Here is a 24199-nt window from a genome sequence, read left to right as displayed (position 1 = left end):
TGTATTTTAACATTCTCTCTGGACTATTTCTACGTGTGGTGAAGTTTGAGAAGTGCTAATCTAGCCTGTGCAATATGGTAGCCACTAGCCACATGCAGTTCTTAAGTATTTGAAATGTGATGAGTACAAATTAAGATGTGCTCTAAGTGTTAAATACACACTTGACTTCAAAGTCTTTGCACAAAAAAAAAAAAAATCCCACAAAATACCTCATTAATTATTTCTATATTGGTTACAGGTTAAGATAACATTTTGGATATATTGAGTTAAATAAAATACATCATTATATTACCTTTTTTTTTTTTTACTATTTCAATGTGGCTATTAGAAAATTTTAAATTATATAAGTGATTCACATTTTATTTCCATTTGGATAGGACTAATTTCTAGCACAGAGAATATTTGAGCCATGACTCAAAGATTTACCATCCATCTGCCCCACCAGAAATGTGGCTAATATATACAATTCAGGTAAACAGTTAATCCACTAAAATTCCAAGTTCCATAAAGGCAGGGACTTGTATATGAAGTTTATCACTATTCCCCAGCGCCTATCTTGCCTGGCACATAGCAGGTACTGCAGAAGTATTGACTGGAGAAATGAATTAATCATAATAGCCTCAGGTTCTAATACAGTGCTTGCAATTGTAAGTGCTTAATTAACATAGCATAATTGAATCGTGTTGTATCCGGATGGAAGGCATACTGGAAAGAGTATTAATGTTGGAATTAGAACTCTTGCCAACTGTGTGACCTTGGCAAGTTGTTTACCTTCTCTGTGCCTAAATTTCCTTATCTAAAGAACATAGATTGTAATAGTTGGGATAAAATGAGATAGTGTTAATTGAGCTCCTAGTACAGTGCATGGCCTTAGATACTTAATAACTAGCAGTCATTACTAATTTTTTAACCCTTAGCCCCTTTTAGATTCTAGTTATGAAGGTTTCCCTTGATGAAGAAGACTCTGAATTGGGCCTGAGTGACAAAGTCAAAGAATCATATCCAAGTGTAGACACTTCAGAAAGTATCTGACTCATTCAGGAGCTTTGGTTGAGAAAATAAAGAGGTCATTCAATTTTGTGACATTTGTTTTCATACCTTTATACATTTAGTTTTACCCACTCAGTCTTTAGGAGGTGTTACACCATCAGTAATTAGGGAAGACTACTGTAAAATCTTAGAGAAAGCTCTTACAACAAAATCTGTACTTTGGGGCCAGTTAGCTAAGAAGGCAAAGAAAAGGAGACTGACATTTATTGAATACTACCTATGTGTCTGGGCTTCTACCACCTAATTTTTAAAAATACATGAAGATTATACATATTTAGGCAATATATGCAGAAAGAGAGCAAAAGATAATACAGTGAAATACAATTCTCCCTTCCCAGAGGCAGTGACTGTTGTCAGTTTATTTTGCCTCTCCAATAGAAAATTAATGTACATACAAGCACAGGTAGACTGATAATTAGATAGACAGACAGACAGATAGATAGATAGATAGATAGATAGATAGATAGGTGCATAGATACACAGATACATAGATACACAGATACATAGATACATAGATACACAGATACATAGGCAGACAGACAGGTCTTAGAGTGGTCTTTATAAATCACAACCACTCTAGCTGGAGAAAATTGTTATCCCCGTGTTATAATTGAGGGCACTAACGCTTGGTGAAGCTGGATACCTTCGCCATCATTCCAAAGTTAGGCAATAGTGGAGCGTGGATTCTGAACCAGGTCTCCAATGGCTTCCACACTCTTTGACTTGGAAGGATGAAGGCTTGTCAGCCACAACTTTGACCTTCTCTGCCCATCAGTTTTGCGTAGGTAACATCTCTGGTCCTGCTGAGAAAAATGAGATGGGATCCTATTCTTCACCACCATCCCTACCTTGACACCCACACACACAAAAAGTCTTTCTAAAAATAAGTGAACCAAAAGCAGAGATGTATATAAATCAATTATATAAATCTTATAAATCAAGTTTCACATTTCATTATGCATACACATATTCATCACTGTTAGAGTTAATCAAGTCTTTGCTCCAAACTTGTTTAGAAGTTCTTTTGCCAAGCCTTCACTAATTCTGATCTGGAATGGTTCCCTCTAAGAGACTCTTAAGACCAGGGTTCCTGGTTAGGTTGGATTCAAAGACCTGCAGCGCTAACTTCCCAGGTTCTACTCCCTCACAAGTACCCACAAATGATTCCTGTATTTACACTGCTGAATCTTTTGCCTCTATAGACTGCATGTTAATTAGAAAGCTATGTACCGGTTCCTTCCTCTATTCCCTCCCTCACATGGCTGTAGTCGAAGGAACAAACCGCAACACAGCAGATTTGCCAAGAACAAACTAAACTTACCAACTCTGAATGTGGTCATTTTCTTATCTCCTGGTAAAAGAGCTTTCCTTTCCTTCTGTCAGCTCCAGATCTAGCCATTGCCTCAACTTACATATAATTGCTTTTTAGTAATCTTGTATTACTTACAACTTTTACAGTTTACCTTTTGATTGCTTTAGTAAAAACATTTTTTAAATGAACTTTTAAAGAGGTTTTAACTTTCACCATGGGCACTTTAAAACAAAACTAAAAACAACAACAAAACTTAAAGAGGACACACATTCACCAGAAAACAGAGCCCAAAAAAAGATTCTTAACGAGTGTTTCATGCAGTGGTGTGCTGATAAATGTTCAACTGATTCTTAATGGTGTCAGAAAGGCTGTGTGTGCACACTGTGAATTTTATTTCCATAAAAGGTGTATGACACCCAGTTGCACAAGTGATAATTAAATATACAATAGTTTTTAATGTAAATTCCACATAGTCAATTGTCACAGAATGCCTTCACTGGATATCTTTTCATTTTTCAGTTTTATTAGGTAGAAATGTTACAATGTGACTGCACATATACAAAATATTGCATGTAAATACATACACACAATATACTGCACATATTTTTTTTTTTTGCTTTCACTGATTTTTGATGAACAGTTAAATCCCAGCCATTCTACAGCTGCAATTGATGAATGAACCAACATGAGGAATGGATGAATGCAACCAGTATGAAGATTGGTACATGCATTAATTTAACTAATAAGAAAAAAGTGATTCAACAAAGACATATGTATCGGAACTTCACTTGTTCGTCAATGATGCGAGCAACTTCTTTGCTGAACTGGATAATGGTTTTCAAATACTGGAAGAACATTTCCAACATTTTTGGTGCTGTTCATAATGTGGCAGCAGCAGACGGGATGCACTTTTTAGTTTAATTTGCTTTAGTACCCTTTCGTCTTTTGCTTTCTTAAGTCTAGAGTGACAGTCAACAAAGCAGAAAATCAAGCTACTTTGTAGCATTTGCCAAACAATATGGTGTAAATACTCCCAGGGTGGCTGATTTTAAGACATGCAGAGTCGGGAAGACTTTGCACATCATTACCAAGGACAGATATACTAGATATAAATAACTTCTAGAGCATAGATAATAGTAAATTGTCCAAAAAATTTAGAAAGTGATGAGTTTTGAGTATTTATTAGCTTTGTTTTTAATATAATTTATTTCACTGTAAGTTTTTAATAATCATCATGAAAATTTTCTGAAAACTTAACAGTCAGTTCTCACAAGCTGGTAGAAGCCAGCTCTAGCTTACCCCTGGCTTGTGTGTTTTTCCCTTCATAGGTCGGCTTGGGAAGCCAAAAATTACTCAGAGTTTAATGACATCTGTGAACAACACCTGTAATGTCACACTGACATGCTCTATGGAGAAAGAAGAAAAGAATGTGACATACAGTTGGAGTCCCCTGGGGGAAGTGGGTAATGTCGTTCAAATCTTCCAGACCTCTGACAACCAAGAGCTGACTTACACGTGTACAGCCTGGAACCCTGTCAGCAACAATTCTAACTCCATCTCTGCCCTGCAGCTCTGTACAGGTAACCAGCTCTGTCCCTCTCTCCTGGAGTCTCAGATATGACTCTGACTCTGACCTGCTGGAAGGCCTGAATCTGGGCCTCGTCCTCCCAGGGAAGGTGCTTCCTTTATGCCAGGCCTGGACCCCGGGGGCTTCTCCTCCCAGGAAGCCCTGGAAAAGAGTCCAAAGCCTTCTGAGAGATGCCAGGCACATCAGGGTGCTCTGAGGCAGCCTCCGCTTGGCTCTCTGATTCAGTTTCTGATCCTGACTTTTAATAGCAGAAAGCAGTTTCCCTCAGAGTTTTGGCCCTCCCTTAGAGGACACCCAGAATCGATGGCGCCCCGAATGTAGACAAGCTTGCCAGCCTCTTGGGACTATTTCCCCAGAGTCAACCTCACTGCATCTTCTATTTGCAGACATCGCATTGGGCCTCCATGCACGCCGCACTGGGCTGCTGAGTGGGCTGGCTGTACTCGCTCTGTTGATAATCATTCTATCTTCAGTGCTTTTGTTCCTTTTATGCAAGAGAAGACAAGGTATGATTTTCCCAGACAGTAAAATGTGGAAATGCACCTTCCTTCCTTCTGGGACTGAAGTCATTTATCCAAGGTGGGGCGGAAATAAATGTCCTTTGTTCCAGGGACTCAGCCTTCCTACAGTCCCCACCCCACCACCTCACCTTCTCCCAGAAAGATGGCCCTAAATGCTTATGTCATTACCCTGAATGGTCTTCAAAATCTGTTACTGAGATCACCAGGGTGTGGTGGGCCCAGAACTTAGGTTCACATTTAGCCCTGTCATTAACAAGCTGTGCTTCACTGAACATGTATCTTTACCTCTCTGATTCGGTGTTCTCACATGTGAAATGAGGACTGGACTAGAGGGTGTCCTGGGTCTCTTCCAAGGCCATGCTATTTTGACTATGACCTTTGGAGGTCATTGAGGGACATGTACTAATTTTGTATTCCATGGTCATTAGATCCCTTTAGATCATTCTGTAATTGTGCCATTTGCAATTAGGAAACCTGATCTTAGGCCCCAGGGGATTACTATACTGTCCCATTCCTCCTAACCCAAAATGTCCGCCCCAAAATCTTCCTTTCCCACCAATCCTAATAACGAGCCTGGATGTAGAGAGGCTGTACCTCTGAGTCCACGTTCCTGACTCTCATTGTGTTTGATTTCTCAGGTTCCTACTTGAAGATCTTCAGTAAGAACCCTGGTAAGTTCTCAGTCACAATTTTCCCCGGATGATGACTAGAAGAGATGAGTTCACAGCAGAGTAGTCAAGCCTGAGCTCGTACTTTGCAGGCAGTCTGGGGTGAAGGTCCCAGCTTGACCTTTTATGAACTACCAGTTATTTTATCACTGTAAGTCTCCATTTTCTCAGTGGTTAAAAAAAATGTATAAAAGTAGGGCATGCTGCATAGACTTATTAAATGGATTAAATGGAATCACACATATAAAATCCTTGGCCCAGTGCCAGGTACATCATAAGTATTCGGTAAATGTTGGCTACTCCACTTGTAACTGATGGGGCTGGGCTTGACACAGAAGGAGGCACTCTGGGGGAAGAGAGTTGATGACACGAACCGTAACTCAAAGAGTCTCATGATGGGGAGAAGTCACACAACCTTCCCGGGCCAGAGGTGATCTTCAGGGTTCCTCAAAGACACATCTGTTGTCAATCCCTCACAGCCTCTTGGGAAGGAAAAAGGGCTGTTTTTCATCTGCAAATGAGATAAATGTGGAAATGCACCTTCCTTCTTTCTGGGACTGAAGTCATTTATCCAAGGTGGGACAGAAATAAATGTCCTTTGAGAGCATTCCGTCTGGCTCACCCACTAAGTCTGAAGCAGGGTCTGTGGAAGGACTAAATTCTGAAATTGGATCCTGTAATAGTGCTCAGCTCAGACTTGTTGTCTGTGGATATGTTGGTGTCCTGGACTATGAAGACCCCAAATTCTGGCCATCTCTTTTCAACTTGACCCTGAAATGTTCCATATCAGGAGGAAAGAAAAGCAGTACAGGGGGAGAAATGCCTCTACCAGCCTATGAGTTCTTCAAAGTAGAGACTTATCTCTCCTGCCTGCTTCTCAAGGACCTCACAGAGCTCGGCACAGAGAGGGAGCTTAACAAGTGTTTGACTGTGTGAATCAATCAAGTGAGCAACGCGTGTTTGTGGAGCACCAACTGTGTGCTTAGCACTGAGGCGGTAACATTAAGGTGTGCACCACAAGAGTCCCACACAGTGCATACCTAGAAAGACTCAGACTAGTGGAAAAAACTAAGACCCTCACATGGAAAGACAGCTAGCCATGCAAGGCAGTGGATGCGAAGTGCCAGAGACACTAAGGAAAGCCCTTGGGTCCCCACACCAGGATTAGGGAGGATCTCCTTATCCTAATGTGGGCTCTGGGGTTAAAGAGGAATTCCCGGTGAACTCTGGGCGAGGCCTGAGCCAGGCGCTTCTCCTACCACCTGTTATCCCTCGAAAAGGGACAGACAGTCAGGGGTCCAAGCATCCATCTCAAGAGGATGGGAGTCACTTAACCTCTTTGGGTGTCGTGTCTCCATCTCAAAAAGAGAACATTAGGATAGATCATCTCTAAGACTTCAGCCACCTTTCACAGACTGTGCTTCTATGTTTGTTTGTGACACAGATGCTGCCTCAAAGAGAACTGTATACGCATACATCACGGCTTCGAGAGACACCCAGCGAGCAGAGTCGAGAATCTATGACGAAATCCCCCCGTCCAAGGTGAGGTGACAGGAGTCGGGAGCAGCAGACCTCTGCTCACTGCTGCTTAGACAGCAGCCTGAGCCAAGGGCCTGGGGGGTCCGACCAGGAAATGCCATGGAAGGGAAATGTCTCCCTGAGTCCTTCTGTGAGAACGGAGTGTGGCCAAGTGTCACCCCATGGCAGCCCCCAGTGGTTGAGGCCCTAAGCTTCCACGTGGAGGCCCGACTCCAGCTTAGATGAGAGTCATGACTAAGAGTAAAGCACCCTCTATAGGGGACCGACAAGGGGGTCCCTGCAGTGAGGTGAGGGCTGTTACGTGGTCCCTGACTTGTGAATGGGTTGCTAAAGGGGTTTCAAGGGCACAGAATGGAGAGGGGTCCCCTTGAACTTGACCTGTTGGTCTGGCTGCAGCAGCAGCTGGCTTTCCTCACGCTGATGCACTGTCTCACTGCCTCCCCTCCCACTCGTCTTTCACCTGCCTGCCCCCCCCCCCACCCTGAGTCAGGGTTCTCCATGGTATCGCCTTCTTCTGTGCCCCCACCAGACTGCTCTCCCGAAGTCTCCAAGGAGTGAAGGGGAAAACGAGGTCTGCCTGGTCAATCTAGCACTGTGCTTGGGCTGATAGGTCAGCTGGGTCCAGCAGAGCCCGTGGAAAGCTAAAAGTCTGGCTAAGACTGAGCCCGACTGCTACCCACTCTTCCCTGCTCCCCGCCCGTGACCTGACCCTGATCCTCTCCAAAGCTGGATGAAACCAGAGCTGAGGCTGGGAGAGGAGGCCACCTAGTGAAGGTGGGACCAGGGAGAGGTGATGGGCGGGGGCAGAGGTAGGAAGCGGGACTCATAAGGTTGTGCCTGGGCTCCCTCACTGAAGGGAAGGTGGGTGTTTTACAGGTGCTCCCCACCAAGGAGGAGCCAGTGAACACAATTTATTCCATGGTGCACTGCTCTGATAAGGTAAAGCCTTTCCAACTTTTTATCCCTGTTGTCCTGTCTGTTCCAGTCTTTCTGCTGTACCTCGCCCATTCAGCCAGGTGCCAGCTGGTCCCTTGGGGCTCTATGCTTCTCGGGATTCATTGCCAAGGGCCTGGTCCGCTTCCACACATGCACATAGCCCTGTCCCCCAGGTCCATGGCCATCCACAGGCTGGCCAGCTTGAGTGCTGAGCCCACCCTTCCTACTGCAGGAGACTCCGGGCCTCTGAACTGCAGTGTGGAAACTCCAGCCTCTACAGCACCCAGGGCCGTAGATGGCTCACAGTGTAAAAACTGGAAACCAAGTGCCCCCCTACCCAACTCTAGGCAGACACAGGCCCACAGCAGGTACACAGCTTGGCCAGTAGAATACAGGCTGAATTTCAGTGTCCATTTCCTCCCTCAGCAGGCGTTCACAGTGTGCAGCCTGCACAAGCATTTGTAGTGGTCCAGTGACATTCACAGTTCCCTGTACCTCAGTGTCCTCTCAGATATACAGATAAGACTTTCAGTTTTGGGGACCACATGAGGGGTTGTCGCTGTCTGTGGGTCCTCATTTCTGCTGTAGTCAGGACAGCTTTGGGATCTCTGGGTGAATCAAACGTTTTGTAAGTGTTCCTGTTTAAAAGCTGAGTTAATAGGCAGGAAGCTAATCAAGAAAGAAACTGGAATCCAGAAGTCTAAGGGAAAGGGATAATAATGATAACATAAGAATAGTGGGAGGAAATGTTGGGAAATTGGAATGGAATGCAAATGAATCCATGAATAAAAATTAAGAGCTGATTCTATAAGGCATCTATGAGCTGGACAAGCAGGAAGGTTGTAAGGGGACTCAATGCATGGGTCAGTTTGAATGTAAAAAGCCAAGAGCCCTGAAGAGCAAGACAGAAGGACCTTGACTTCCTCAGTGATCAGAAGAGGGAAAGAGTAAGAAGAAAAGGAAGGAGGTGAGTGATCAGAGAAGAGGAGGACGAGGAAAGGGGAAGGGGAAGCAGGAAGTGAGGAGCAGGTGCCTGCATGTTTGAGCCGGGATCTGAAGCAGAGTGGGAGGAAACCGAGAAGGAGATACAACAGGAAAGAACTCTACTTGAGAGATTAATCAGGGAGCCCTGGACTGAGACATCTCCAAGTAAATCTAGACAAGCTGAAGGACAGTTATTCACCTGACAGTATGTAATTCTAAATCTGAGACTCCTCAAGCCAGTGGGAGGGTTGCCTGCAGTACTCTGGGTAACGAGCACATGACACTGATGGAGGTGACTCACCACTACATCTGGGCCAAGGGACAGTTATTAGGGCACAGAATGAATGAAGGCTCGAGTAGGAACCAGGAAGGAAGGTAGCCTGAGCCTGGATGTTGCCTCAAGTCTATAATCAAAATTAATGCAAATATCCCCATTCCCTCCTGCTGCTGTTTTCTAGGCTAAGAAGTTGATGACCCAAGGGCTTGCAAATGGGGTGGCTGGAACAGAGCTGAGGGAACTCGGCAAAGGGCAAGGCCCTGCTACCCCAGATCACCCCAGAACAAGGGAAATCTAAGGCATCTCCCTGTGCCATTTACATAACTCTCCTGGGTACCTCGTGGGACTGGAATTCCCTAGCAGCACCTTTCAGCTAACATGTCCTCCATCTCCCTTTTGTGCAGTCGGAGAAACCCAGCACTCAGGACAGCAAACCTCCTGGGACTTCAAGCTATGAAATTGTGATCTAGGCTCCCCGATGGCGTTCCTCCCTATGGAAACTGAGCTACAACTGTAGATACTGGCAGATGCCCCAGACCCAGACTTTCTCGGCCATGGTTTTGCCTGGAGATTGCAAATCACCAAATCCCAACACATAAGCAAAGAAGGAAGCACTCTGTTGCTGGGTATAGCTTGTGCCTAGATAGACAAAATGGACACATGCCCTTTCTGGAATGGCTCCCTTCCAGATGAATGACAAGGCAGGTCCCCTGCCATAGTTCTTCCCAACCTTCTTCATATTGCAGCACATGAAGAAAATAATATTTTTATGGCACGATGGGCAAACAGCCAAGATTGCTCATGTCTGAAGGCTGCCTATGACTAGAGGAAATGACCCTTCCCAGTAACCCCATATGTGGAAGATCAATATTTTGCACACCTGTAATATGCCAGTGGCATGCAACTTAGGATTCTCTACTCATGCTCAATATATACTGTTGTGGCCAGCACAACAATGGTTCCTGTAAACGGATGGGTGACGTGGCAATTAAGAAAGACAGACACAAGAGTCAAATCAAAGATGGGACCAGGGGACTCAAGACCCCCATGGACCAAGAGCCCTGAATGCCCGGTCTGCATCATATTTATTATGATTCTCTAGCCAGAAATAATCTAAGAATAGTTCTGAAGATTACTGAAGCCTAATAGCAATCACCAGGCCCCCAACAGTCTAGAGTAGTCATTAAAATATAGTCATCATCCTGTCTCCTCCTGGCTTCATTTTTCTGACTTGTGAATAGGTCAGGTCTGGTCACAGATAAGCTTTTGACTTCCCTTTAGCAATGGCAAGGTTTAAGTGCCAGAGCAGTTTTCTGCTCGTTAGCTCAGTTTTCTGAGACTAACATTGTTTGCCTCCAGGAAGCATTGGTTTCTGTTTAACAGCCTTAACCTGTCACAAGGGAACTTTGTACATTCCTTATTCTTTAGGAGACCTCACATTGTTCTGTATTCCCATAATATACGAGGATCCCTGGTGCATGGTCTCCTCCCCCAGTACGCACGGCACCTCGGGCAGATGAAGCCCCTCACCTAAGTGCATGGCTTGGTGTGTAGAATGAGGACTGCATTTCAACCTCTGTCTTTCCCTTTGTCTGGAAACCTTTGTGCAGGGTACAACTGTCTGGACCAGCCCAACCATACATGACTGTGTCTCATGGAAAGCCATCAGAGTTGTGGCTCTCAGCTATGCAGACACACTCTCCAAATGGAGTGTTGGAAAATGCTCTTTCTAGAGGCACTAGACTGCTGGGGCTTTTTTTTTTTTTCATGCTCTACTTCAGAAACCGCATAAGATTTTCTTTCTGGCCAAGTTTTCCTTCTATATCACTCTGTGATGTGCCAACTTGACTGGGCCATGGGGTACCCAGATATTTGGTTAAACATTATTCCAGGTGAGAGTGTGAGAGTGTCTCTGGATGAGATGAACACTTGAATTGGTAAACTGAGGAAAGCAGACTAATCCTCCTCTCCAGCATGGAGGGGCATCACCAAATCTATTGAAAACCTGAATAGAACAAAAAGGCGGAGTAGGGGAGAATTCATTCTCTCTCTCTGCCTCACTGTCTTTGAGCTGAGACATCAGTCTTCTCCTGCCTTTGGACTTAGACTTGGACTTGGACTGGAATTTGCACCCTCAGCTCTCCTGGTTCTTAGGCCTTTGGACTCTGACTGGAACTATACCATTGCCTCTCCAGCCTGCGGACTACAGATCTCGGAACTTCTCGGTCTCCATAACCACAAGACTTAGTTCCTTTTTATATATAGCTGCTCCCTGTTGGTTCTGCTTCTCTGTATAACCAGGCTATTCCACACTCCAAGCAGGCTTAGCAAGAAGAGGAAGCCATATCCAGTACACTCATTCTCCAAAAGAAATTGCTTAGCTATATTTCTGGCACTTTAGGGGAATTCAGCCATCAAAACAAGAGACCTCGAAGGAAGTAGTCTCTCTCGAGGGGGAGCTTGCGAGATGACAGTGTTGATGATGAAACCTGATTCGCCCCAGTTCCTGAGGCTCAGCCCAGGGGGCCCTGGAGTTCAAGCTGAGTTTAGTGACCCGCCCCTTCTCCCTGCCAGCACTTAGGAGGAATCACCCATGGCTGAGCAGAACATTCAAGTAAGCATTTGAGAAACTGTTTCCCTTATGTGTTAGCAAACATAACCAGCTAAATCCTAAACCCTCATGACCAATCCCAGGCTGGACAGCAGAAATAAACTGCCTTTAGGCAGAATGAAGGTTTAGTCCCAGTTAATGGATCCATAGAACTATCTAGCCCCAACTGTCATTAGCACTGTGTTGGAGGCTGCAACGTCTCCAAAGTATAAGATGAGCATAATGTCTGCCCAGGTCTAATTACAGCATAGACACTACAGTTAAATCCTGAATTCCATGCTGCAAGGAGTGGCACAAGCTAGCACAGTCAGAGAAGACCTTATGGAGGAGGTGCAGCTGAAGCTGGGCCTTAAAGAGTGGGTGGGATTTAGTAGAGAATGAAGAAGACAGAGGGCATCCAAGTGAGGAAAGCATAAAAGAGAGCAAAGGCCTGGATCTGTGTGGTGTGTTCTGGGCACCTCCTCAGATACACCTATGCATGGCAGAGCGCCTCAGCTGGAACGTGTGCCCCCATCCCCTGTCCATCTACACACCCTTCAATACTCAGCTCAAATGTCACCTTCTCTTTGAAGCTTCTCCTGGTATCACTAGTCAAATTGATCATGGCTCTTTTTGCACTTCTTCCTTACCCCTTTGGCCCTTCTATCACTAAAGCTCATTTCATTCTACCTTACAGTATAGAGAATTATTTGCTTCCTTCCACATTGTCCATTACTTAAAGGGCAGGTCCATGACTTCATGGTCATGAAGTGATCATGAGAGATGATAACTTTCATCTCTGCATCAAACACCAGCCAATATGGTGCCTTGCACGTACTCTGCTGGTGAGCTACAAATGCTGTTGAATGGAATTGAAAGTGACCAGCCAGCTTGAAAAGAAGGTACATGTTGGAAGCATTGATGGATAGAAGCCAATAAAAATAGTGGAATCAAATTATGGCAAGCATTAAATATCAAGATGCAGACATCAGAGGCTATTTCAAGTATAAGAGCATTTGGGAGGGCTTTAGACCAACTATGATGTCAACTGAAGCAAGGAGCCTGGTGTGAGGAGGTGAAAGGCAGTCACCCTAGGGAGGGACATGAAGGAAGAAATAAAGAGATCTGGTCCTAAAGGATGGAGAAGTTCCAGAGTCACAGAGAACAAGCTGAGTTTCTCCTAAAATTAAAGCATTCCTCACCTTTACATGCATTGAGGGATCACTCCTGAACATCTGCATTCTTGAATCTGCTGTCCCTGCCTCTCTCTGGTGTGCTTACTCAGTCAAGTCCCTAGGGTCCGAATGCCCCAGTGGAAAGTGCAGGGAGAAGGAAGAAGGAGGAAGGAAGGGAGGGAAGGAAGAAAGAAGGAAGAAGACCCAGAAGCAGGAGTTCCTTAGGTCTCCCAGGAGAACAAACACGAGAAGGAACCAGTGCACCAGAAATTCTTCAAGTGGCCTTTGGGACTCAAGACCACAGTGCTTATCTCTCACTCTTTCCTACAAATCTTCTGATTAATGAAGACATAAGCTACTTCCATTCCCAAGGGCTCAGTTCTCAGATTCTCCTTCTGTAAAATGAGTGCAATTTTATTTTCCCCTTCACAGCTTTCCAGACAAACTAGATGATGGCCAACAGGTTTATAAAATCAAAGTATTCTTTCAGTGGAACAGGATCTTGTATCAGGGAACTGAGAAATTGAAAAACATTGCAGTTAATGCTTCTCAGAAATACAAAGTGAAGCTGATTCAAAATGAGGGCTCTTTTTTTTTTCAAAGCTATAGAACACTTTGCACAGTCCACGAGAGAAGAGCTTGACTGGGCCACCTCTAGAACGTGGGCATGGGAAGAAGGAAAGAGCCTGGCTGGTCCAGGCTATGTCAACAGAGCACTTCTCATATTCCGCCTGAAGAAAAGAAATGGCAAGCTATATTTCTTCAAGATCCACTACTTTTCTTCTGTTTGACTTTTTCCTGAACTTCCCTCAATTTGTAAATAATTAGTGACAGTCCCTACTGGTTATAATATGAAGCTTGAAGAAGGAAACGATCAGAAGAAGTGTAGAGCGTGGGCACAAATGCGGGCTCTGATGCTAGAGTACCTGGATCTGAATCCTGGTTTCCTAGTTATGTGACCTTGGACAAGTTATTTTAACTTCTCTGTGCCTTGGTTTGCCCATCTGTAAAATGGGGATAATACTGGTTCCTATTTTGTAGTGTGGATGTGGGGATTAAATGAGATGTTACATCTTTGCACATAGTAAAGCCCTGGATCATTGTATCAGCTTGTTCTTATAGCCCTGAAACCTTCACGAGATGCTAAACCAAAATTATGAAATAAGGTTCTTGCAACAGAAATGTATCTGATATTATGCTAAATTCATGCCATACATCAAACTTTTAACTCTCAGTCCTCCTAACTCAATGTCTTCTTTCACTTACCACACTACACCCTAATTACCTGATCCTATACCTTGTCTCCTCAACTAGACTGAGAGCACGAGGGCTATGTCTGAATAATAATGATGGACATGGAGAGCTGCTTGAGGGCAGGGAGCCTGTAATAGTTAACTGAGGGTGTACTTTATATACCAACTGCCACACTAGATGCTATAAAGTAGAAATTAATTCTTGTATTTTACGTTAAGCCTGAGGCTGAGGGAATAAGTACCTTAGCAAAGTCAGGAAGCTTGGGAAGACAGGATTTGAACTCAAGACTTCTTATCATAGAGGACCGTATTCTTGCACCTGACTGTGTTGCCACCCTTTACCTGCTCTGGATCCCCACCACCTGGCACTTTGCTTCAGGTATAACACACACCTGGCATTTTGCTTGACACATAATAAGTGGCCCACAAATATTTGTTGAATGAATATATACATATAATAATATTTTAAAGACACTGAGAGCAGCTCCAAGTAAACGTGTTCATATGTTAATTCCTTTGTTCTCTGGGTAATCACTCAACTCTCCTGTTGGAAACATCCATTAAAGAAGCTTGGATAGAGCTCTTTGTCTGCATTTGGGGCAGAGCTGGCTTCCTAGCAAACAAGGGATCCAGATCTTAAGCATTTCTGATGAATGACAAAATGAGAGAAACACAGTGTGAACTTCCACAGTTGATAGCACAAGAATAACAGAACAGGAGAGGTAAGAATTGAAGAGTTGTGCTACACTATTTCATGGTTAAGAAACAGCTGTGCACCTTTAGTTTTTAATGATCCCCCATCCAAATGTGAGGATCCCTGGATGGTCGTTCAAATCAAATTAGAGAGTTAGTATATTTTGACAAAGGACCATTCATAAAAGTCCTGACGTTCTGACTTGAGGAAACAAAGTTATGGATTAGTACATTCTCTAGAAATTTGCAGACTTTGAGAAATTTATTTTGAGACTGCATAAGAGAACAGAACTATCTCCTCTTTGGATGATAATTATTAACTCTTGCTGGCTGATTCCCCAGACAGTTTTGAACAGCTCTGTGCAGGTCTCTGGGTTTGGATGCATCAATGCTGGGCCATATCCTTGCAAGTGAGAAATAGAGATTTTTCTTATGAGGTCTTGTTATAGACAAATAATTACATAAATAGCCTGTCAGAGAAATTTTTAATACATATAATCTCAATCATTTCATTTATTTTCAACTGTTTGTGGGTCATTTCTGCATAGATGTCGGAAGTCACCTTAAATTCAATATGCCCAGAATTGAACTCACAGATCTTTCCTTGACCTCCCTACCTTGCTTTCTGTCTGTTTCCCTGATACTAATTAATGACCCACCATAATCTTAATAGCTAATACTTCTTGAGGGCTTACTATGTACCATTCTCCACCCTAAGGTTTTATATGTATTTCCTCATTTAAAGTCTACAAGAAACATTAAATCTCATCTACCACTGATGTAGATGCAATCATCCTCCAGTTTCCAAATTAAGAAACTGAGTTACAGAAAGGCTAAGTAACTCATCCAAATAAATATTAAAACCAGGAATGAGGGTGGGGAGGATATAGCTCAGTGGTAGAGTGTGTGCTTAGCATGCATGAGGTCCTGGGTTCAATCCCCAGTACCTCCATTAAAGAAAGAATAAATCTGGTTACCTCCCCCCACCAAAAAAAAAAAAAAAAAAAAAAAAGATTGATCTGAAAAAAGCCTTAAAAAAAACTGAAATAAATTCTTAGTCTTCCAACTCTAAGAGCTGTGTCCTGAACTGTTATTTTTCACTGCTTCATCAAATAGCAGCTACCCAAAGCAGAAAACTCTTATCCTAGAGTCTTCTTTCTTTCTTCCTGTCACCTCTACTCATGGCTACATTTAATCAATTTCAACTCCTCTGTGCGGCTCCTCTCAACCATGTCCCCTCAGTCTGGCTAATTCTCAGACACACCCTTCCTCTCCACACCCACACTGTCAGTTCTTTTCCTTACCATTTATTATCCAAGTTGTTATCCTAAAGAATAATCTTTCTAAAACATGGAACTTATCACTTCATTTTCCTACTGAAAATTTTTTCCTGTGAGACAAGACTCCTTAGCAAGCTGACCCATCAGATCTTCCAGGCCACCCTCCTGCCTGCTCCTTAGGTTCCAGCCGCATAGAGATACCATGGGTCCATGAACTCACCAAATCCTTTCCCATTTCCATGCCTTTGTCCATGCTGTGTCCTCCACCTGAAATGCCTTTCTCTCCTTTCCATCTCTGGATCTTTCATATTTCAGAGATCAGACCAAGCATCCCCTCTTTGTGTAGACTTCCAAAGCCTCCCACTCACAGCTAAATCTATAGCTCCCTGTTTATATTCCTATAGCATTTAGTACCTAAGTGCATAGTAGTAGCATTTATCGCATTCTAGGATAATTATGTAGCTTTTTCTTAAATGTCTCCCCAACTGGCCAATAATCATTTGAGGTCATAAACTTCTTCCTCTTCTTTGTGTCTACAGTGAACTTAATGAACCTCAGATCCTCAAATAATCGAATAACTTAATTAACACAAACCTGAAGATTATGCTCACTGGTAGCAAATGCTGCTAAACCTGTTTCAGAGGCTAGATGCCATGTTTTTAACAGAGTATTGTATCCTTTCTACATGTTATCTTTTATTTCATGCATTTGTAAACTTCCACTGATAAAGTATTGGCTACACCTTGTAAGTGCCTAAAAAATGAGATCACAGACTACGTTTCAGCAAGTAAACACAAAAATATTTGATGATGTATCTATTCTTTTTGTGTCTTATTTTGCTTTTTAAAGAAGAGAAAAAACAAGTAGCTGAAGCAGCCAAGGCTCTTTCAACAACATGACAAAGGCTGTGTGCAGACCGAGAACTCAGACCCTGAGTAGACGCAAAGGCACCGAAGGACTGAAGGTGGTAAAACAGAGAATGGGAAAAGGAAGTCTGCTGTGAGAAAGACCACCAGGATCCTGAGGAAGGATGGGAAAGCTAGAGAGGGAGGACCAATTCCAGAAACAACAAGAAACCAGAGCGCAATAGAGGCTTATGGCTAGAGGTAAAGCAGGTAGTTCTGCCTTGATCATCCTAGAGACAGAGGAATTGGGCACTTAAATCATGTGTTTTGGTTGGGGTCCATCTCTCTCCAGGACAACAGCTTTGTCTTACTCCTCTTTCCACTCACTGCACTTCAGCACAGAAACCAATGCTTCATAGAGCTTAATAAATATTTGTTGAACTGAACTCAGACTGGGACCCAGACATCAGGAGTAAAAAAAAAGAGTCTTGGAAACCACTTTGAGTCTGTTTCTAAGGAATCGGAGAGTAGGGGTTGTCTAGGTCACACACAGTGCGACTTGGAGGAATGAGATAAAAAAGCTAGGCTCTCACTGAGGAGATTAAGGGTGTGGTTCCCTCAGAACAACATGCGCAGGGCCTCAGGATGTTTTGTAAAACGTTGAAGGAAAAGTGATTTGCTAAGAAGTGGTATGTGAAATAGCAGATAGAGGCTTCTAGATCTGAAACCACTTCCTTTACTTGCTGCTTATCAAAGAAGCCTCAGATCCTCTACTCAGAACAACTCTTCGCAAATGTGCTGGGGCTCCAGCTCCCTCAGCAGCATTTCTTCATCCTTTTCTTGTTGACCTGATATTGAACTACTACCCGGAAGATTTTCAGAGCCCCTGTGTAAAACTCTGTAAGCAGATACCGGAACCACTTGAGATTATTTTTTTTTTTAATTTTTAGGTGATGTTTTTCTAGTGCCCTCTGAAGTTCTGGAGCATTTCATCTAATTTAATCTACACATTAGCCTTAGGACTCTCCCTGTGCCTGAAATACTTTATCTGCTTCTCATTCCTGAGAGAAGTCTCCTTGTTGCCTCCGACCATGTCTGATGCCCATTTTTGCTTTCATCGCACTACATCTCTTTCTGCTATAGCGGCTTTCAGATTTTATCCTTAAATATTTCTCCTTGTGGTTATTTGGTTAATGTCTCCCTTTCCCCACTGGACTGTGAGCTCTAGCAGGACACAGACCACAGCTGATTTTGCTCACCGATTTATAGCCACAGTGTCTCCTGTGCTGCTAGTTACAGAGGAAGTCCTCACTGTACAATGTTTTGATTAACTAATGAAGATGCAACAGTTTGTGCAGCCTTTAGCTGCCTTCCCTTCACTGGAATGTGGCAATCCTTTGTCATACGTCTCAGTGACAAAGGAATTTATTCCTAAGTATATTCCCTTAATAAGTTTCCAGCCTTTGGACAGAAATGCAGTAGAAAAAAAAATTGCCTTGTCTACCTGTACAGAAAACATAGTTGAGATTTAGAAAACACAGAAAACAGTTAACATTAACAATGTAGGCCTAAGACAGCTATTCTCTGAAAGGTAGGCTTACAAGGTTGGCCCTTAGTTGGTGTCTGAGAACTGGGATCTGGGGGAAGTTCGATCCAGAGGGGTTCACTGAGTTTAAACTGTTGTACAGTTTGCTTTGTGCTGAACTCCCGCTTTCCTTGAGATTCTGGAATTTGGTACGTGCTAGGCAGTCAGTGCCTATGTTCCTGACTATCGACAAAAACTCTAGAATCCTAGGCTCAGGCAAGCTTCCGTGGTAGACAACATTTCACATGTGTTGTCATCACATGTCACATGCTAGAGGAATTAAGCACATCCCGTGTGACTCCACTGTGAAAAGACTCTTGGAAGCTTGTATCTGGTTTCTTCTGGGCACCATTCTATGTACCATCTCCTTTTACTGATTTATCTATCCTTCTGTATCTATTCATTGTAATAAATCATAGCCATGAGTATAACTGTATGCTGAACCCTGTAAGTCCTCCTAGTGAACCATTAAACCTGATGGTGGTCTTGAAAATCCCTAACACAGCTCTTGAATAATTTTATAATCTATCCAACTTTTCTTCTTTTATACACCAGATAGGCTAAGCCAGTATCATCTCATACCTGGACAACAGCACCTTGCCTCCTGAAGCCACACTTGCCCTCGTCCAATCCATTCTCTACAGCCAGAGTAATCTTTCCAAAACACAAATATGATAATGCCATCTGGTGGCAGGAAGAACCAATGGATTGCTCTGGTTTATAGCTTTATACCTATAATAGTTTATAAGTTGAAGATTTATAACTGGAAGAACTTCTACAATCAAAGAAAAAATGGAAAAGATATTCAGTTATCTAATTCCCCAAAAGGTACCAAGCCTAGATGGGCTTATTAACTAGTTCTACCCCCATTCAATGACAGGGTAATTTCTATGTAATTTCACCTGTTCCAAAACATAAAAAAAAAAAAAAAAAAAAAAATAGTGAGGAACTTCAAAATTCATTGAGCACTGATTCCAAACTAGATGAGGATAATTCCCCAAAAAGAAAAATATAGATCAGGGATCAGCAAACTACATCCTGTGTGTAAATCCAGCCTGCCAAGGGTTTTATACAAGGGTTAAGATAGTTTTTACAATATAAAAAGGCTGAAAAAACTCAAAAGAATAATAACATTTGGTGATGTGAAAATGAAATGAAATTCAAATTTCAGTGTTCATAAGTCAAATGTTACTGAGACAGTCCTAACACTCATTCAGTTACGTGTTGACTGTGGCTGCTTTCATGCTACAACAGCAAAGTTGAATAGTTGCAATGGAAACCATATGACCCATGAAGTCTAAAATATTCACTATCTTGACCTTTACTGAAAAAAAAACTGTCAACTCCTGATATAGACCAGTCTCACTTACAAATACACATGTTAAAAATCTTAATTTAAATTTTAGTAAATTGAACCAAGCAATGCATTAAAAGGAAAAATGCAATTGAGTAGGGTTTATCCCCAGAATACAAGGATGATTTATCTTTAAGAAATGTTTTATTGCACTGTGTTGTTTAAACCCATTAAAAAGGGAGAAAAAAGCATAATCATCTTGATAGATTTCAAAAAATATATTTGATAAGATTCAACACCCATGAATGATTAGAAAATGAAATAGCAAACTAAAACTAAAAGGTGTTTCTCTCAATGTTTGATCAGAAAAACTGAAACTATGTTAAATATGGAGAACCCTTTTGAATATAAGAAATTGAATACAAAAGTGATGGAAGGATTTGAGAAGTAAAACAGAGAAGATGAGGTTACTAAGCAATTAGTAATTTCAGGACGTTTTTACCACATCTAGGGGAATTTGCCTTGGGAACCAGTACTACTACCACATTGCAGGATGCCAGGAATCCATATTTCCACCAAAACTACAAGAGCCTGGCAGCCTAAGGTCACCCACCACTGCAGCTGCCACCACTGGAACCAGAGCCCATAAATACCACACTGCCAAGACTTCTGGAATGACTTCTAGAACTTCATTACTCTGGAGTTGCACTCATTTTCCACTACGGCTGCTGCTGGAGACATTACCAGAAACCAAGATGGGAAAAAAAAAAAAAAACATTATTTCTTCCTTCTTCCCAACTTCCAGTCTTTCACCAGTACTACCCACTGATAAAACTATAGAACAATATTCCTGATGTGTATTGATGCAAAAATCCTCAACAAAATACTAGCAAATCAAATTCAGCAGCATATATATATATAATGGTTTTCCATCATGACCAAGTTGGATTTACTCCTGGAATGCCAGGATGGTTCAACATACAAAAATTAATCAATATAATAGAACACAGCCCCCAAAGTCTTAACCCATCCAACATCAACTCAAAGTCCAAAATCTTATATAAATAGTATCTAAATCAGGTATAAGGGAAACTCAAGGTATGATTCATCTTATGGGAAGATTCCTTTCCAGTTTTGAAACCAGACAATTTACATATTCCAAAAACACAATGGTAGAACAAAGGATAGATATTCCCGTTCCAAAAGGAAGAAATAGAAAAAAAGAAAAGGGTCACAAGTCCCAAGTAAGTCTAAAATCTAGCAGGGAAGAGTCTATTAGATTTTAAGACTTGAGAATAATCCTCTTTAGCTCCATGTTCTTGTATTCTGGATCCATCTAGGTGATTCTGCCTTCTAGGCCCACCAGGTCCATTCCCTCAGCCCTGGGCAGTGGCCCCCACCCCTTTGGAACGGAGAAGAAAACAGCCCTGACACTTGAGCTTGTGCCTTAGGGCCTATGGTGGCAGTATCAGCCTTACCAACCTCTGAACCACCTTTGGAATAATTTTTCCCTTTTCTTGAAGAATAACACATTTGCAGCTGGATAGCTCTATCAGCCTGTCCTCTAGAATCCCAGGCATTGATGGCCTTCCTTCATCTAGTCCTGTCTCTGTCCCCTTCCATTCAAGCTGAGAGCTTTTCTGCTGGTACAAAATTCTCAAAAACCTTGGCCTCCCATGCAATTCATGAGGGTCCAAGCCATCAGACAAGAGGGTCCTCCACAGATATTTCCTAGATAACCCCATCTCTATTTCTGGATTCTTCTGAAATGACTGATTGGATCTATAAATCACATACCTGTAATTCAGCCTATACTTGGAAAACCCAATCTAGCATCATACTTAATGATAAAGGGCAAAAAGCTTTTCCCCTAGGATCAGGATCAAGACAGGATGCTCACTTTCACAATTTATATTCAACATAGTATTGGAAGTCCTAGCCAGAACAATTAGGCAAGAAAAATAAGTGAAAGGTATCTAGATTGGAAAGGTAGAAGTAAAATTATCTCTGTCTGAAGATGACATGGTCTTATATATAGAAAACCCTAAATATTCCACACACACACACAAAATTATTATAGCAAATAAACAAATTAAGCAAAGTTGCAGGATACAAAATTAACACACAAAACACAGTTATTTCTGTACACTAACAATGAACAATACAAACAGGAAATTACAAAAATAATTCCTTTTACAATAGCATTAAAAAGAATAAAATACTTAGGAATAAATCTAACCAAGGAGGCCAAACACTTAAACACTAAAAATTACAAAACATTACTGAAATAAATTAAAGACAAAAATAAATGAAAAACATCCCATGTCCATGAATTGAAAGATTTAATATTGTAAGGATGACAGTACTACCCAAAGTGATCTACAGATTCAGTGTAATCCCTATCAAAATCCCAACAGTCTTCTGCCAAAATAAAAAAAACTCATCCTAAAATTCATAGGAATCTCAAGGGACCCTGAATGGCCAAAACAATCTTGAAAAAGAACAAAGTTGGAGAACCCACACTTCCTGATTTCAAAACTTACTACAAAATTACAGTAATCAAAACAGTGTGGCATGGACATAAGATAGACATAGAGACTGGTGGAATGAAACAGAGAACTCAGATATAAACCCTCAAATATATGGTCAAATGATTTTTGACAAAGATTCCAAGAATATTCAATAGGGAAAGGACACTCTTCAACAAATGGAAAACTAGATATCCACATGCAAAAGAATGAAGTTGGACTCTTACCTTAAATGACACAAAAATTAACTCAGATGAATCAAAGACCTGTATATAAAAGCTAAGACTATAAAACTCTTAGAAAACAACACAAGGGAAAATCTTCATAACCCTGGATTTGGCAGTGGTTTCTTGGGTATGACATCAAAAGCATAGGCAACAAAAGAAAAAAATAGATAAATTGGCCTTCATCAAAACTAAAAATTTTGTGCATCAAAAGACACTATCAAGTAACACAACCCCAAAATGAGAGAAAAAAAATTGCAAATCATATATCTGATAAGTGATTAATGTCCAGAATCTACTAACAGCTCCTACAACTCAATTAACAACAAAAACAGCAAACCCAAACAAACAAAACTTTTTAAAGGGGCAAAGGACTTGAATGGACATTTCTCCAAAGAAGAATTACAAATGGCCAATATGCACATGAAAAGACGATCAACATCACTAATCATTAATGAAATGCAAATCAGAGCCACAATGTGATACTACTTAACATCCATTTAACGGCTATTACCCACAAAAAAAAAAAAAAAAAAAAAAAAAAAAAAGCAAGGTAGTAGGATACAGGATTAACACAGAGAAATCCATTGCATTTCTTTACACTAACAATGAAATGTCAGAAAGGGAAAGTAATAAAAATTCCCTTTTAAAATTTCACCAAAAAAATAAAATACTTAGAAATATACCTGATCAAGGATCTGGAAGACTTATATGCTGAAAATTATAAAACATTGGTAAAGGAAATTAAAGATGATTTTTTTAAATGGAAAGATATTCCATACTCCTGGACTGGAAGAATTAATATTGTTAAAATGCCCAAAGCAATCTACAGATTTAATGTGTTCTTAGGTCAGTCTCCCAAGACAATAGAAAAAAAGCAAAAATAAACAAAAGGGACCTGATCAAACTTATAAGCTTTTGCATAGCAAAGGAAATTACAAACAAAGTGAAAAGACAACCTACAGATTGGGAGAAAATATTTGCAAATGATGCCACTGACAAGGGCTTAATTTCTAGAATATATAAACAGTTCATACAATTCAATAACAAAAAAATTTTTTTCAGAAAATGGGCAGAAGATGTAAACAGACATTTCTCTGAAGAAGACATACAGATGGACAATTGGCATATGAAAAGATGCTCAAAATCATTAATTATCAGAGAAATGCAAATCAAAACTGCATGAGGTATCACCTCACACCAGTCAGAATGTCCATCATTAAAAAGTCCGCAAATGATAAGTGCTAGAGAGGGTGTGGAGAAAAGGGAATCCTCCTACACTGTTGATGGGAATGTAAATTGGTGCAGCCACTATGGAAAACAGTAGGGAGGTTTCTCAAAAAACTGAAAATAGAGTTTCCATATGATCCAGCAGTCCCGCTCCTGGGCATATATCCAGAGAAAACTCTAATTCAAAAAGATACATGTACCTCAATGTTCATAGGAGCACTATTTACAATAACCAAGACATGGAAGCATGGAAGCAACCTAAATGTCCATCAACAGATAAATGGATAAAGAAGATGTGATACACACACACACACACACACACACACACACACACACACACACACAGGAATACTACTCAGCCATAAAAAAGAATGAAATAATGCCATTTGCAACAACATGGATAGATCTGGAGATTGACATACTAAGTGAAGTTAAGCCAGAAAGAGAAAGAAAAATATCATATGATATCACTTATAGGTGGAACACTTATAGGTGGAATCTAAAATATGATACAAATAAACTTATTTACAAAACAGATACAGACTCATAGACATAGAAAACAAACTTACAGTTACCAAAGGGGAAAGAAGGGAGTGGGATAAAATTAGGAATCTGAGATCAGCAGAT

At 41.5% G+C, this 24199-nt stretch overlaps 1 protein-coding gene and 1 long non-coding RNA gene across 6 annotated transcripts in view; one reads left to right on the top strand and one right to left on the bottom strand.

Annotated features, from left to right (window-relative positions):
* The window catches only part of CD84 (CD84 molecule), a 36379-nt gene extending 17572 nt beyond the window's left edge, over positions 1–18807 (top strand). Inside the window, exons 3-8 of one of the 3 annotated variants that reach the window (XM_064477899.1) lie at positions 3691–3942; positions 4337–4456; positions 5110–5142; positions 6584–6681; positions 7555–7617; positions 16716–18807. In XM_064477899.1, the coding sequence (XP_064333969.1) occupies positions 3691–3942; positions 4337–4456; positions 5110–5142; positions 6584–6681; positions 7555–7617; positions 16716–16733 (584 nt within the window). In that variant the 3' untranslated portion in view covers positions 16734–18807. Of the gene's footprint in view, positions 1–3690; positions 3943–4336; positions 4457–5109; positions 5143–6583; positions 6682–7554; positions 7618–9279; positions 13730–16715 lie in introns of those variants that run through there. The other 2 variants (XM_010993090.3, XM_064477900.1) reach the window with 2 other exon arrangements.
* Positions 1–24199, bottom strand: part of LOC116148103 (uncharacterized) — a 36175-nt gene that overhangs the window by 7850 nt on the left and 4126 nt on the right. Inside the window, exon 3 of one of the 3 annotated variants that reach the window (XR_010377506.1) lies at positions 1694–1853. The exons of the other annotated variants lie outside the window; for them this stretch is intronic. This is a non-coding gene — a long non-coding RNA (uncharacterized LOC116148103). The remainder of the gene's footprint in view (positions 1–1693; positions 1854–24199) is intronic. 3 annotated transcript variants of the gene reach the window in all.

This window comes from Camelus dromedarius, chromosome 23 (assembly GCF_036321535.1).
Source record: "Camelus dromedarius isolate mCamDro1 chromosome 23, mCamDro1.pat, whole genome shotgun sequence".
In the NCBI taxonomy this organism is placed as follows: Eukaryota; Metazoa; Chordata; class Mammalia; order Artiodactyla; family Camelidae; genus Camelus; species Camelus dromedarius.
The sequence above is the reverse complement of the archived record's forward strand: the minus strand, read 5'-3'. Positions and strand labels throughout refer to the sequence as shown.